This window comes from Panicum virgatum, chromosome 6K (genome assembly GCF_016808335.1).
Source record: "Panicum virgatum strain AP13 chromosome 6K, P.virgatum_v5, whole genome shotgun sequence".
Classification (NCBI taxonomy): domain Eukaryota; kingdom Viridiplantae; phylum Streptophyta; class Magnoliopsida; order Poales; family Poaceae; genus Panicum; species Panicum virgatum.
In genome coordinates, this window is record NC_053141.1 from 30,053,397 (window position 1) to 30,064,187 (window position 10,791).

General features: G+C 50.8%; 1 protein-coding gene across 1 annotated transcript; it reads right to left on the reverse strand.

The window, feature by feature from the left end:
* Nucleotides 1–7,149: 7,149 nt before the first annotated feature.
* On the reverse strand, nt 7,150–8,579 carry LOC120713375 (uncharacterized protein K02A2.6-like). Its single transcript, XM_039999355.1, has 2 exons — nt 8,070–8,579; nt 7,150–7,653 (listed from the first exon to the last, which is right to left on the reverse strand). The coding sequence occupies exons 1-2, from the start codon at nt 8,577–8,579 to the stop codon at nt 7,150–7,152; spliced, it is 1,014 nt and encodes a 337-aa protein (XP_039855289.1).
* Between the last annotated feature and the right edge of the window lie 2,212 nt (nt 8,580–10,791).

A 10,791-nucleotide genomic window follows, 5' to 3' on the forward strand; every position in this document is an offset into this window, starting at 1 on the left:
GCGAAATTCCGACATTGCCCTTCCCCGCGCGATCCCTCCGCGAAAATTCTGGAGGGGTAAAATAGATTTTTCACGTCTCCCCCTCCTATATAAGTGGGGGTGCTCGGGCGGGGGATGGTACGCTTTCTTTGCTTTTCGGCGCTGAACTCTCTTGCTTCACTCTGCTTTTGTTCCTCTTCGTCTCAGTTTTAGCTCCTCTCCTATCGTTTGCGCCACGGCGAACTCGCTTGGTCCTGCGATGGCTCCGAAGAAGAGCAAGTTCCCGCCTACCACCTTCTTCGGTCCGACGAAGATGACTCTGGCGATGCTTGGAGAAATGGAGAACTAAGGGGTACTGACTCCTGGCCTTGGACGTGTTCCACCGGAGACGGACACCTATGCGAAGCCAAGAGAAGACGGAGTGGTCGTCTTCAAGGACTTCTTTCCCACTGGGCTTCGCTTCCCTCTCGATCCCGCTGTCGTCGACATCTTCGCCCGGTACGACGTCTTCCTACACCACATGACCTCGAACTCTTTTGCCCGCGTCAACCTTTTCATGTGGTTGTCGAAGACCTGTCACCTCGCCCCGACCCCGGAGAGCTTCACTCGGGTGATGCGGGTGCACTACCAGCCAAAGAGCATCTCCGTTCATGGCTCTGACGGTATCTCAATGGAGATGGAGCCACAGTACGGGTGCTACACCTTCGCCTTTCAACATACTGCTCCTAGCCCCGTCGGGGCATCAAAGAATAAGTGGCCGGGGGACTGGTCTTCGTTCTGGTTTTACCACAAGGTTCCCCTCGACCCGGAGATGAAGCGCCACCCTTTGGTTGTTCAGAAGTTTGGAAATTTTGGGCGACACCCCGAAGGTGGACGTGGCTCGCATCCCTGCGAATGAAGCCTTCTTGACCGTACTTCGTGAGGTGTCGAAAGTGCTCAGCATGCGTGACATAACAGAAGAGTTCGTCGCATGCGGGTGCTTCCCCCTCAGAGAGGGCTGGACCATTTCCTCCTGGGCTCCTTCGAAGAGGGAAGTTTATGGGCTTCTGATGCCCAACTTTAGCGAAGTCTTCGGACTTCGAAAAGAACGTAAGTTTTTTTTGCGAGGACAATAAGAACTTTTGTCTTCGTTTTCAGAAATAGATGTAGCGGAGGTAGAGACCCGCGCTGACGAGATGCTTGGACCAGTGTCCGGCAATGAATATGACTTGCTTCTGTCCAAACTTGCCAGCGCGCGAGGCAATCGGTGTTTTCCTTCTTCGGCATCGAAGCCCCTCAGCGTGCTGCCGAAACTCTTCTCGCTGTTCAGAAAGCAGGGGAAAAGCTGGTGGCACCGGTGACATCACTGCCACACTTGAGAAGAAAAAACAGAAAAAGGGGGGCTCTGGCCCTGGCGGAGCGAAACGCTCGAAGCTTCTAGAGTTCCTGACTTCCTCGCCCCTTCGCAGCGCTAGGGAGTCCGAAGACAACGGGGGAAACGGAAATCCCGTCACCGCTTCTTCACCTCCCATTGCCGCTCGTCCTATCGCGGCTGTCGCTCCACCGTCGAAGCCCTCACTGGCTTTAGAGTATAGCGCCATGGAACCAGACAGCGATGACGAACTCGTCCAGGAGATCCAATCTGTCCTGGCGACCATGGAGCCCCATGCTAAAAACTCAGCCGCAGCCCTTCGTCTCCGGATTCGTCATCGACGTCTTTGGATTTGTCGTCGTCGTCAAGCATCGAGGACGTGGAGGGGTCCGGTCCTGGTCCTCAGGGACATGCCACTGCCCCCGAGACGGCCCTGACCGTCGCTGTCGGCGAGGGCGGCCGGGTTCCTGCCGTCGGGTCTTCCAGCCGAAGGCCCGCGACGTTCACCTCGACAGAGAGCAGCGGCTACCACGTAAGCACCTCCGACCCTGTTGAGGTGGATGCCGCTCTCGGGATGCCGGAGGCGAAGCTGATCGGGGACAACATCGTCGGCAGTCTTCGGTTTTCGAGCAGCGATCGGGAGAGGAGATTCCTCGCCGAAGCCGGCTCCTCCTTCGGCTTTCCCCTTATGGAGAAGCGTCTGATGTCCACCAGAGTCAGCCAAATTCTTCAAGACATCAAAGACCTCTCCTTAAAGGCCTTCGTCGCTTCGCGCTGTGCCTCCAGTCAACTCAGGATTGACAACGAACGAACTTCGCAGTTGGCGAGAATGGAGGAGCGTGTGGTAGCCCTGGAAAAGGAAAAAAACTGCTCTCGAGGAGGCACTCATTGCTGCACGTGCTGAGGCGAAGAAACATGCCGAGGCAGCCGAGGCTGCTCGCCGGGATGCACTTGCTGCGTAGAAGGCCAAGGAAAATGCTGAAAAAGCCAAAGCTGAAGCCGAAGAGGCCCGGAGGGTTGCCGAAGCTCAACGTGCCCATGGGAAAGATGTTGTTCAGCGATGGCGCACCGCTATCAGCTCCTTCGCAGATTTGGTGCAAACTGACATTCACGGCCTGCTAGCGAAGTTCGCTATTGACCCTCCGGAGATATCGCAAGAGGAGAACGTCGAAGTGGCAGAGCTCTTTTGCTGGATCTGTGCCTCCTTGGTGATTGCCAGATCTGGCGCGGACTTCAAATGTGAGCTGTCCGCTACGGTTGCGGCACTTACTCTTAGTGCTGCCGTCTGCTTCCAGCGGAGAGCAGTGCCTCTTCGACGGGCATTGTGAAGGCTCAGCTGCGACTTCTTTGGGACTCATGTTTTGAATGGCCTTCGCTGGACTCCTTGTGTCCCGAAGCCCTTTCTGCCCTGCCGAAGAATATCGCCAAGAACTTCGCGAAGTACTTCCATGAAAAGGGGCGGCTACTTGTCGATGTTGAGCTGGAGCGCATGAAAGATCAGGTACCACTTCGCGTTTCTCAAGGTTCACTTTTTGTTACCGTCTTCGCTTATCGACATGCTTGATTTCTCTTAGATTCAAGAGAAGGCAGAAATCTTCGCTCGAGGCTTCCTTGGTGAGGCTGAAGCCGGCAACTTGCGCAGCGGCGCTCCCAGTGGCGGCGAAGACGGAGCCCCTGGCCATGGCGAGGGCGAAAATGGCGGGGGGCAAGCGGATGATGCGCCGAAGATCGGCGAGGTGTGATGACTGAAGGCCTAGTGATTTTTGTAGTAGTGTAGTATTGAAAACAGAAGTATCACTATATCTAACGCCTTCGATGTCTGCGCAGGACCCTGCGTTGGCCCCTGCGCGGATCATCGAAGGTATTATTCCTTGGCGCTTGAACCACGGGAATTTTTATGTTTCTGGTTTAACTTGAGAGAAGTTCCCTGCCCGTTGCCCTTGACTTTCATTTGATGAGTTTTGGTTTGACCGAGAACGCGTATATGACTATCGGAACGCCGATACAAAATGTTTCTTCGCGGAATTCTAGCGCAATTCCGAAGAACACGCAAAAGTTCTGTCTGAGCGCCAGCTTCGCCGTGAAATAAAACGTCTTTTGGACACCGATAGGCCTTATAAAGCGCCCACGGGCCTTCTAGAGCCGAAGCCGGAGCCTGTTGAAGACATGGTTGCTCCGCATGAATTCATGTATTGTCGCCAAGGGATTTTTGACGAAGGCTCTTCTTAACGATGGGGTGCACTCGCTTGCAGGGGTTGAATTTGAAGCATTTCTTCGCCGGACAGCAGAAGAAATAATAGATGTTGCGGTCCACGAAGTCATATCTGACTTGGACCGCCTTATCTTCGACGAAGAAATTTCAGATGTAACTTCATGATTTAGTTTTCGTGGAGTCTTCGACTTAGTGCGAAGGGAAGAAATTTGTACCTTTCTTCGCTTTTGTGCGAAGTGTACACGTGCGTTTTCTTCACTATTATTGTGAAGTGTAATTTTTCTTGTAACACGAACTGTTCTTTTTATATACAAATGAATATATTTATGCTTCCTAGTTTTACCCTTCGACTGTGCAAATTTGTATTTTGCGAAGTGCCACCCCCCCTTTTGCACGGGCGAGAGGATGAAAGTCATCGACGCCGCAGTCGAGCATATGTAAGTTTTGCGAAGCGCCACCCTCCCCCCCCTTTGCTCGACTTGCGGGGGGCGATGAATTTTCACATGTGAGATTTTGACTTTGGTTCTTTGCTCATCGACTTTCCTGCCCTGGGATCTTCGCTCATGAAGATTTTTTGTCTTCGCACTTCTGCCTTGGGCTCTTCGCTCGCAAGGACTTTTCTACCTTAGGCTTTTCGCTCATAAGGACTTTTATGTCTTTGAATTTCTACCTTGGGCTCTTCGCTCGCAAGGACTTTTCTGCCTCAGGTTTTTCGCTCATAAGGACTTTTATGTCTTCGAATTTCTGCCTTTGGCTTTTCGCTCGCAAGGACTTTTCTTCCTTAGGCTTTTCGCTCATAAGAACTTTTATGTCTTCGTATTTCTGCCTTGGGCTCTTCGCTCGCAAGGACTTTTCTGCCTTAGGCTTTTCGCTCATAAGGACTTTTATGTCTTCGAATTTCTGCCTTGGGCTCTTCGCTCGCAAGGACTTTTCTGCCTTAGGCTTTTCGCTCATAAGGACTTTGTTATTTAGTTGGAAGTAAAGCTAAGGGGAGGGAAGCCCCTATCCGGGATTGCGTCCCGTGCTTACTTCTTTCAAGCTTCATTGCTTGTTTTATGCGCCGATGACTCCCCTCTTCGCTTGATGAAGAGGGATAGACGCTTCGGTGCCTTCACCATATTCCTATTCCTGAGAGGTTTTTCTTTTCGGGGGACCTTGCTTATATTTCACAAGGGGTTACATAGGGTTCCGCCTCGTTAAAACCTCACATCTCCGACATCCAGAGTGAACATGCGAAGGCTTCCCCCGTCAGGAAAAAGAGTATGGTCCCTTCGATACATTGTGCGAATTTCTCGCAAACAAAAAATAAAATAAAAAAAATTGCAGAAATAAATACTAAACTGTTGAGCCCCTTCGGTTATTTTTCTCTGCGGGCTCTTACATTGTTCCTACACATAGTACTTTTGCAGCATATCTTTGTTCCATGAGTATGGGTCTTCGACACCTTCCAGTGTGCGAAGTCTGCAGGCTTCTGGTCTCACCATGGAGGCGACAATGAATGGTCCATCCCACTTGCTATGCATCTTCCCTTTCTGTTTGGCCTTCGGGATTCTGCGAAGCACAAGATCCCCTTCTTGAATCTCCCTGGGCTTCACCTTCTTGTTCTTCCATCTTCGAGTTTCTTCTTGGTATTTGCCGAGGTTGATTGCTGCTATCATCTTTGCTGCCTCGATTGTGTCGATTGAAGGCTTTATGTCTTCCTCTATATTGTCCATCCCTTCAGACGTCCTCCAAGATTTGAGCTTGATTTCTTCGGGCGTGACAGCTTCTTCGCCGTACAAGAGCTTGAACGGAGTAAACTTCATTGTCCTTGACTCTGTCGTATTGTGTGGCCAAATTACCCTTGATAACTCATCTATCCACTTCCCCTTCGGCAACTCGGTGATATTTTTCTTTATGCCTATGAAGATGATGCCGTTAGCCCTTTCCACCGTGCCGTTCGATTGCGGGTGATAGACCGAAGCGAAACATAGTTTCGTCCCAAGCTGCATGGTGAAGTCTCTGAATGTGGTGCAATCAAATTGCTTGCCGTTGTCTACAGTGACTTCTTTCGGTACGCCGAAGCGGCACACAATGTTTTGCCAGAAGAACTTCTGCAAGGCTCCGGCTGTGATATCTCTGAGAGCCTTGGCTTCGACCCACTTCGAGAAATATTCTACTGCGACTGCAGCATACTTGTAGTTTCCTGGCACCGTGGGCAAAGGCCCTACAATGTCGATGCCCCATCGAGCGAGGGGCCACACCGGAGGCAATAACTGCACTTCGTCTGGTGGAAATTTGCTGTATGGTGCATGCCTTTGGCAATTTGAGCATTTTCAGACCACTTCGTGCGCGTCTGCAACCGCCGAAGGCCAATAGAAGCCTTCGCGAAAGGCTTTGCCTACCAATGCCCTTGTTGCAATGTGCGAAGAGCACATGCCTGCGTGAATCTCTTCGAGCAACTGTCGGCCTTCTTCACAAGAGATGCACTTCAGGAGGGGCGTGCAGACACCCCCTCGATATAGGTTTTCGTTGATGATTTTGTAGTTGCGAGCACGAAGAGCCATTCTCTTTTCTTCCTTGTCATCTTCAGGGACGAAATGCCCTCGCAGATTGGCCATTATGGTTGCCCTCCAGTCTTCGCTGGTTATGGCGTTGATGAATTTTACAGGCTCTTCGGCGCAATTGACAGAGCTCTGCTTCAATGTTTCAAAGAACACATCTGGTGAAGCGGATCATATTGAGCTGCGGCCTTCGCCAGTATATCGGGTTGCTTGTTTTGCGATCTTGGGAAGCTCCGTATGCTGAATCCGAGGAAAAACATCTCCATGCTTTGGACGGCTGCCAGATACTTTGACAGCTCCGGCTTCAGTGCTCTATTGGTTTTATTGATGTGTCCGGTGATTAGCTCCGAGTCGGATCTGATGGACAGCCTTCGCGCTCCCAGTGCTCTTTCCTTGCGAAGACCTTGGAGCAGGCCTTCGTATTCTGCAACATTGTTTGTGCACCCTTTGAAGTCTAGCCTCGTTGCATATTTCAGTTGTGTACCCGATGGTGCAGTGAGGATTGCCGAAGCCCCTGCCCCATCTCTCTGGTGTGCCCCATCACATTCAAGCTGCCATATTGATTCTAACTTCGGTGTTTCTTGCGAAGGCACCGCTGGAGTCCAGTCTGCAATGAACTCTGCCAAGACCTGGGACTTGATTGCTGTTCTGGGGACGAAGTCAATTGTATGCTCCGCTAGTTTTGTCGCCCATTTGCTGATTCTACCGGAGGCCTCCTTGTTTTCAAACATATCCCGAAGAGGGAACGAAGTTGGAACTTTTATCTTGTGACTCTGGAAATAGTAGCAAAGTTTGCACGAAGCCATGACTACTGTGTAAGCCATTTTTTCCATTTCGGAGCATAGTAGTTTCGAGCCACTCAGGGCTTCAGAGATGAAATAGATGGGGACTTGCTTAAGTTCGCCTTCAATTAATCTCTCTTCGACGAGAGCTGCACTGACCGCGGCACCCGAAGTGGCGATGTACAGCAAGAGCTCTGCCTTCTCAGAAGGGCTGGACATTACTGCCAGGTTTTCTATAAATGTTTTCAAGGCTTCAAATGCCTTCACTTGCTCTTTGCCCCATTACATGTTGGCAGCTCCTTTCAGTGCTTTGAAGAATGGGAAAGACTTTTCTGCCAACCTGGAGATGAATCTGTTCAGCGAAGCCAATCGACCTATCAATTTTTGAACTCCTTTCTTTGTGGTTGGCGGCTTCATCCGGCTGATTGCCTCGATCTTCTCAGGGTTCGCCCCTATACCCCTTTCTGTGATCATACAACCCAACAGCTTGCCTCTTCGAACACCGAAGACACATTTTTCAGGGTTTAGCTTTAGCCCGTGCCGGCGAAGGTTTGCAAATGTTTCATGAAGATCTTGTATGTGATCTTCTTTTTTCTTGCTTCGAACGACCACGTCATCCACATATGCGGAGATGTTTCTGTATAGCTGTTCGCCGAGCACCTTCTTGATCATTCTGTTAAATGTACAGCCTGCGTTGCGGAGGCCTTCTGGCATCCTATTGTAACAGTATGTCCCGAAGGGAGTGGTGAAACTAGTTTTCTCTTCGTCCCCCTTATTCATGAAAATCTGGTGATAGCCGGAGAAACAATCCAGCATGCTCAGCATTTCTGAGCATCCGCCGCATCGACCAATGTGTCGATGCGAGGCAAAGGGTATTCATCCTTCGGACAATCCTTATTGAGGTTGGTGAAGTCGATGCACATTCTCCATTTCCCATTCTTCTTCGGTACCATGACCACATTTGCCAACCACTCTGGGTATTGCACCTCGCTATTGACACCTACGTCTAGCAATTTCTGCACCTCACCCTGTGCTACTTTCTTCCTCTCTTCGGACATTGACCTCTGCCCCTACTTTATCGATTTTGCCTTTGGGTTGACTGTAAGCGTATGCTCAATGACTTCTCGACTGACTCCTCGCAGGTCGGACGAAGACCATGCGAAGACGTCTTGATTGTTCCTCAGAAACTGTATGAGTCTTACCTGTTCATGCTCCTCGAGCTCCTTGCCGATGATCACCAGACGATCAGGCACATCTTCGCATAATGGTACCTTCTTTGTATGTTCTGCTGGTGAGACCCCTTCGTTTTTATGGTCTCTTCGCATGTCTTCGGCAACAAATGTTCTTGTGTCCTCTCCGGTAGCCTCAATGGTATGCACAGTTTTGTTGGTGCTATACGCGTTATCTTCGCACCTGCGCGCTTCTTCTTGATTGCCGTAGACGGTCACGACTCCCCCTGCCGAAGGTATCTTCATGCATAGATACGGCTGATGGATTACAGCTGCAAACTTCACCAGGATGTTGTGGCCGAAGATGGCATTGTATGGATAGTTGATGTCCACTACATCAAAGGTTATTGCTTCGGTTCTTTGCTTGACCCCTTCGCCGAATGTGACATTGAGCTCTATCTTGCCGAGGGCCTCGATTCTCTTGCCTCCGAAGCCAATGAGAGGGTATTGCGATTTTTTCAGAGCTTGCTCTGTGAACCCCATCTTGACGAAGCACTGCCATACCAGAATGTCTGCGGAGCTGCCATTGTCGACCAATATCCTTCTGACGTCATTCCCAGCGAAGTGTACTGAATTCTTGCCAATGTTGGCTCTGATGACAAGGGAATCATTGTGAGGGTAGTGTTGTAGCCGAAGATCCGCCTGTGTGAAGGTTATTGGGACATGCGACCATGGAGTTCGGAAACATTTGCCTTCGCTCACATGAGAGACAGTTCTGAAGTATTCTTTGCGTTGCCTCTTCGTCTCATGAACCGGTTCATTGGATCCTCCAGAGATGGCGTTGATGATGTTAACCATGCTGCCGGAGGGTCCGTCACCTACTCTTTCCGGTATCTGTCCTGGCTCGAGCTTCGGTGGTGGGGGTAAAGGCGTGGAGCTCCTTGACCATGTGTTGGCGTACTGCGGAGCGGGTAGCATCGGCATCGACTGGTGCGAAGGTGGTGGCATGGATTGTTGCGAAGGCAATGACATTGGAGGTGTGTATGACGGGTTGTAGTTGTAAACTGGGTATGATACTGGCCAATTTGGTGTTGGGGTCCAGGTGGTTTGTGGAAGAGGAACTAGATGCGGTGGTTGCGAAGTGTAATTTACTGGTTTTGATGATTGTGCATTTTTACGTTCGAGCTCTGCCTTCGTTTCAATTGCGATTGGGCATTCCTTGGTCCAATGACCTTGGTCCTTCCCATGGAAATATCAAAATGGTGTTTTTTTCCCTTCAGTCCCCCTTTCCTCTTCGGCCTTTCTGGTAGCGGTCTCCGCGATTATATCTGTCTTCGCGGTTGGATCTGTCATCATGGCTGGGCCTGTCTTCGCGGCTAGATCTATCTTCGCGGCTAGATCTGTCTTCGCAGCTAGATCTGTCTTCGCGGTGATCTCTGCCGCCCTTGTTCTTGTGGTGCCTGGTTTCACGTGACTCCTCAGAGACGCTATTGACAGTTTTTTGCTTCGACTGGTCAGAATGCCATGGCTTCTGGTGCGACCTCTCGCTATTCCTTGACTTCCTCTTCTCATTCATTTCTTCGAGCTTTTGCCTCTTCGCACGGTCTGATATGCAAGATTCTTGCATTATCTCGAACAATTTGGTAACTGTCTTCGGCCTTCGTCGGGTTAAGTACTCCCCACATGGGCTGAGGCTGATCCCATTGACTACTGAGTCGATAATGCTCTGGTTAGTGACGTCTGGCCCTCTTGCGCGAAGCTTTATCAAGCTCTGAAGGTACTCCTGTAAAGTCATGCTTCCTTGTTTCAAGTTATGGAAGTCGCAGGATGTGACTTCGTCGGGCCTGACGGCTCGAAAACTTGAGTGCAACTGGGAACGAAGCTGGTTCCATGATAGAATGCTTCCTGGGGGTATGTTTGCATACCATCGCTGAGCTAGTCCTCGTAGCGTGAGGACAAGTGCCTTCGCCTTGCACACTGTGCCTCCTCCGGCTACCTCTATGGTGGCTTCGTATTTCAGGAGAAACTCTTCGGGGTCAGACTCACCATCAAACTGAGGCAGTACTGCTGGGTTGAGGCGATGAGGCCATTGTATCTCTTCCAACTCTTCAGACAATGGCGTTCTTCGCGGGTGGCCTCTTCGATAATACCCTTCCTCCTCTGGCTCAGACTGGTCAGAGATCTCTTTGACTGGTATAGTCCTTGTTCGGACCCTTGCGTTTCTTAGTGGGTTTGTTGCGACCTTGCCCTTCGGCAGTGGCTACGGTGCCTGCATTTTTTTGAGCATCAGTCGTTGTGCTCTGATCTCTTGTAACGCCTTGCAGCGAAGATCTTCTTCTTGCAGCTTGTTGTACTGCTCTTGCCTTTCTGCTTCAGTCAACATTATTTCCTTCCCCTTTGCCCTCGTGATGATTTGAGGATCCGTAGATTCTTCCTGAAGAGCTTGTAACTTGGCTCTTCGCGCCTCTTCGAGGCGAGCATCAACCCTTCGCATTGCAGCGATGTCTTTGGCAGAGATGCCAAGGTCCAGCAGATCGACTTCGTGTTGACCTTCTGTGATGTCTTCGACGGTGATGTCTTCGTTGCCGGTTGCGGGCTCTTGTCCGGGGGTGACTTCGTCTTGCGGAGTTGTCATTGTTGTTGTCGTGTCTGTCGAAGTGGTAGTAGCATCTCCCTTCTTCTTTGCCGCCATGTGGTGTGGCGTGGTGTGTCGAACCGACGGGTGGGCGGCAAACTGTTGGTGGAGAGTGCTTCT

Coding starts and splice junctions, on each gene's coding strand:
- LOC120713375 (XM_039999355.1), bottom strand. CDS start 8,579: ATGGGGTTCACAGAGCAAGCTCTGAAAAAATCGCAATACCCTCTCATT. Junction 7,654..8,069: donor AGCTCGAGGAGCATGAACAG/GTAAGACTCATA, acceptor GGCTATCACCAG/ATTTTCATGAATAAGGGGGA.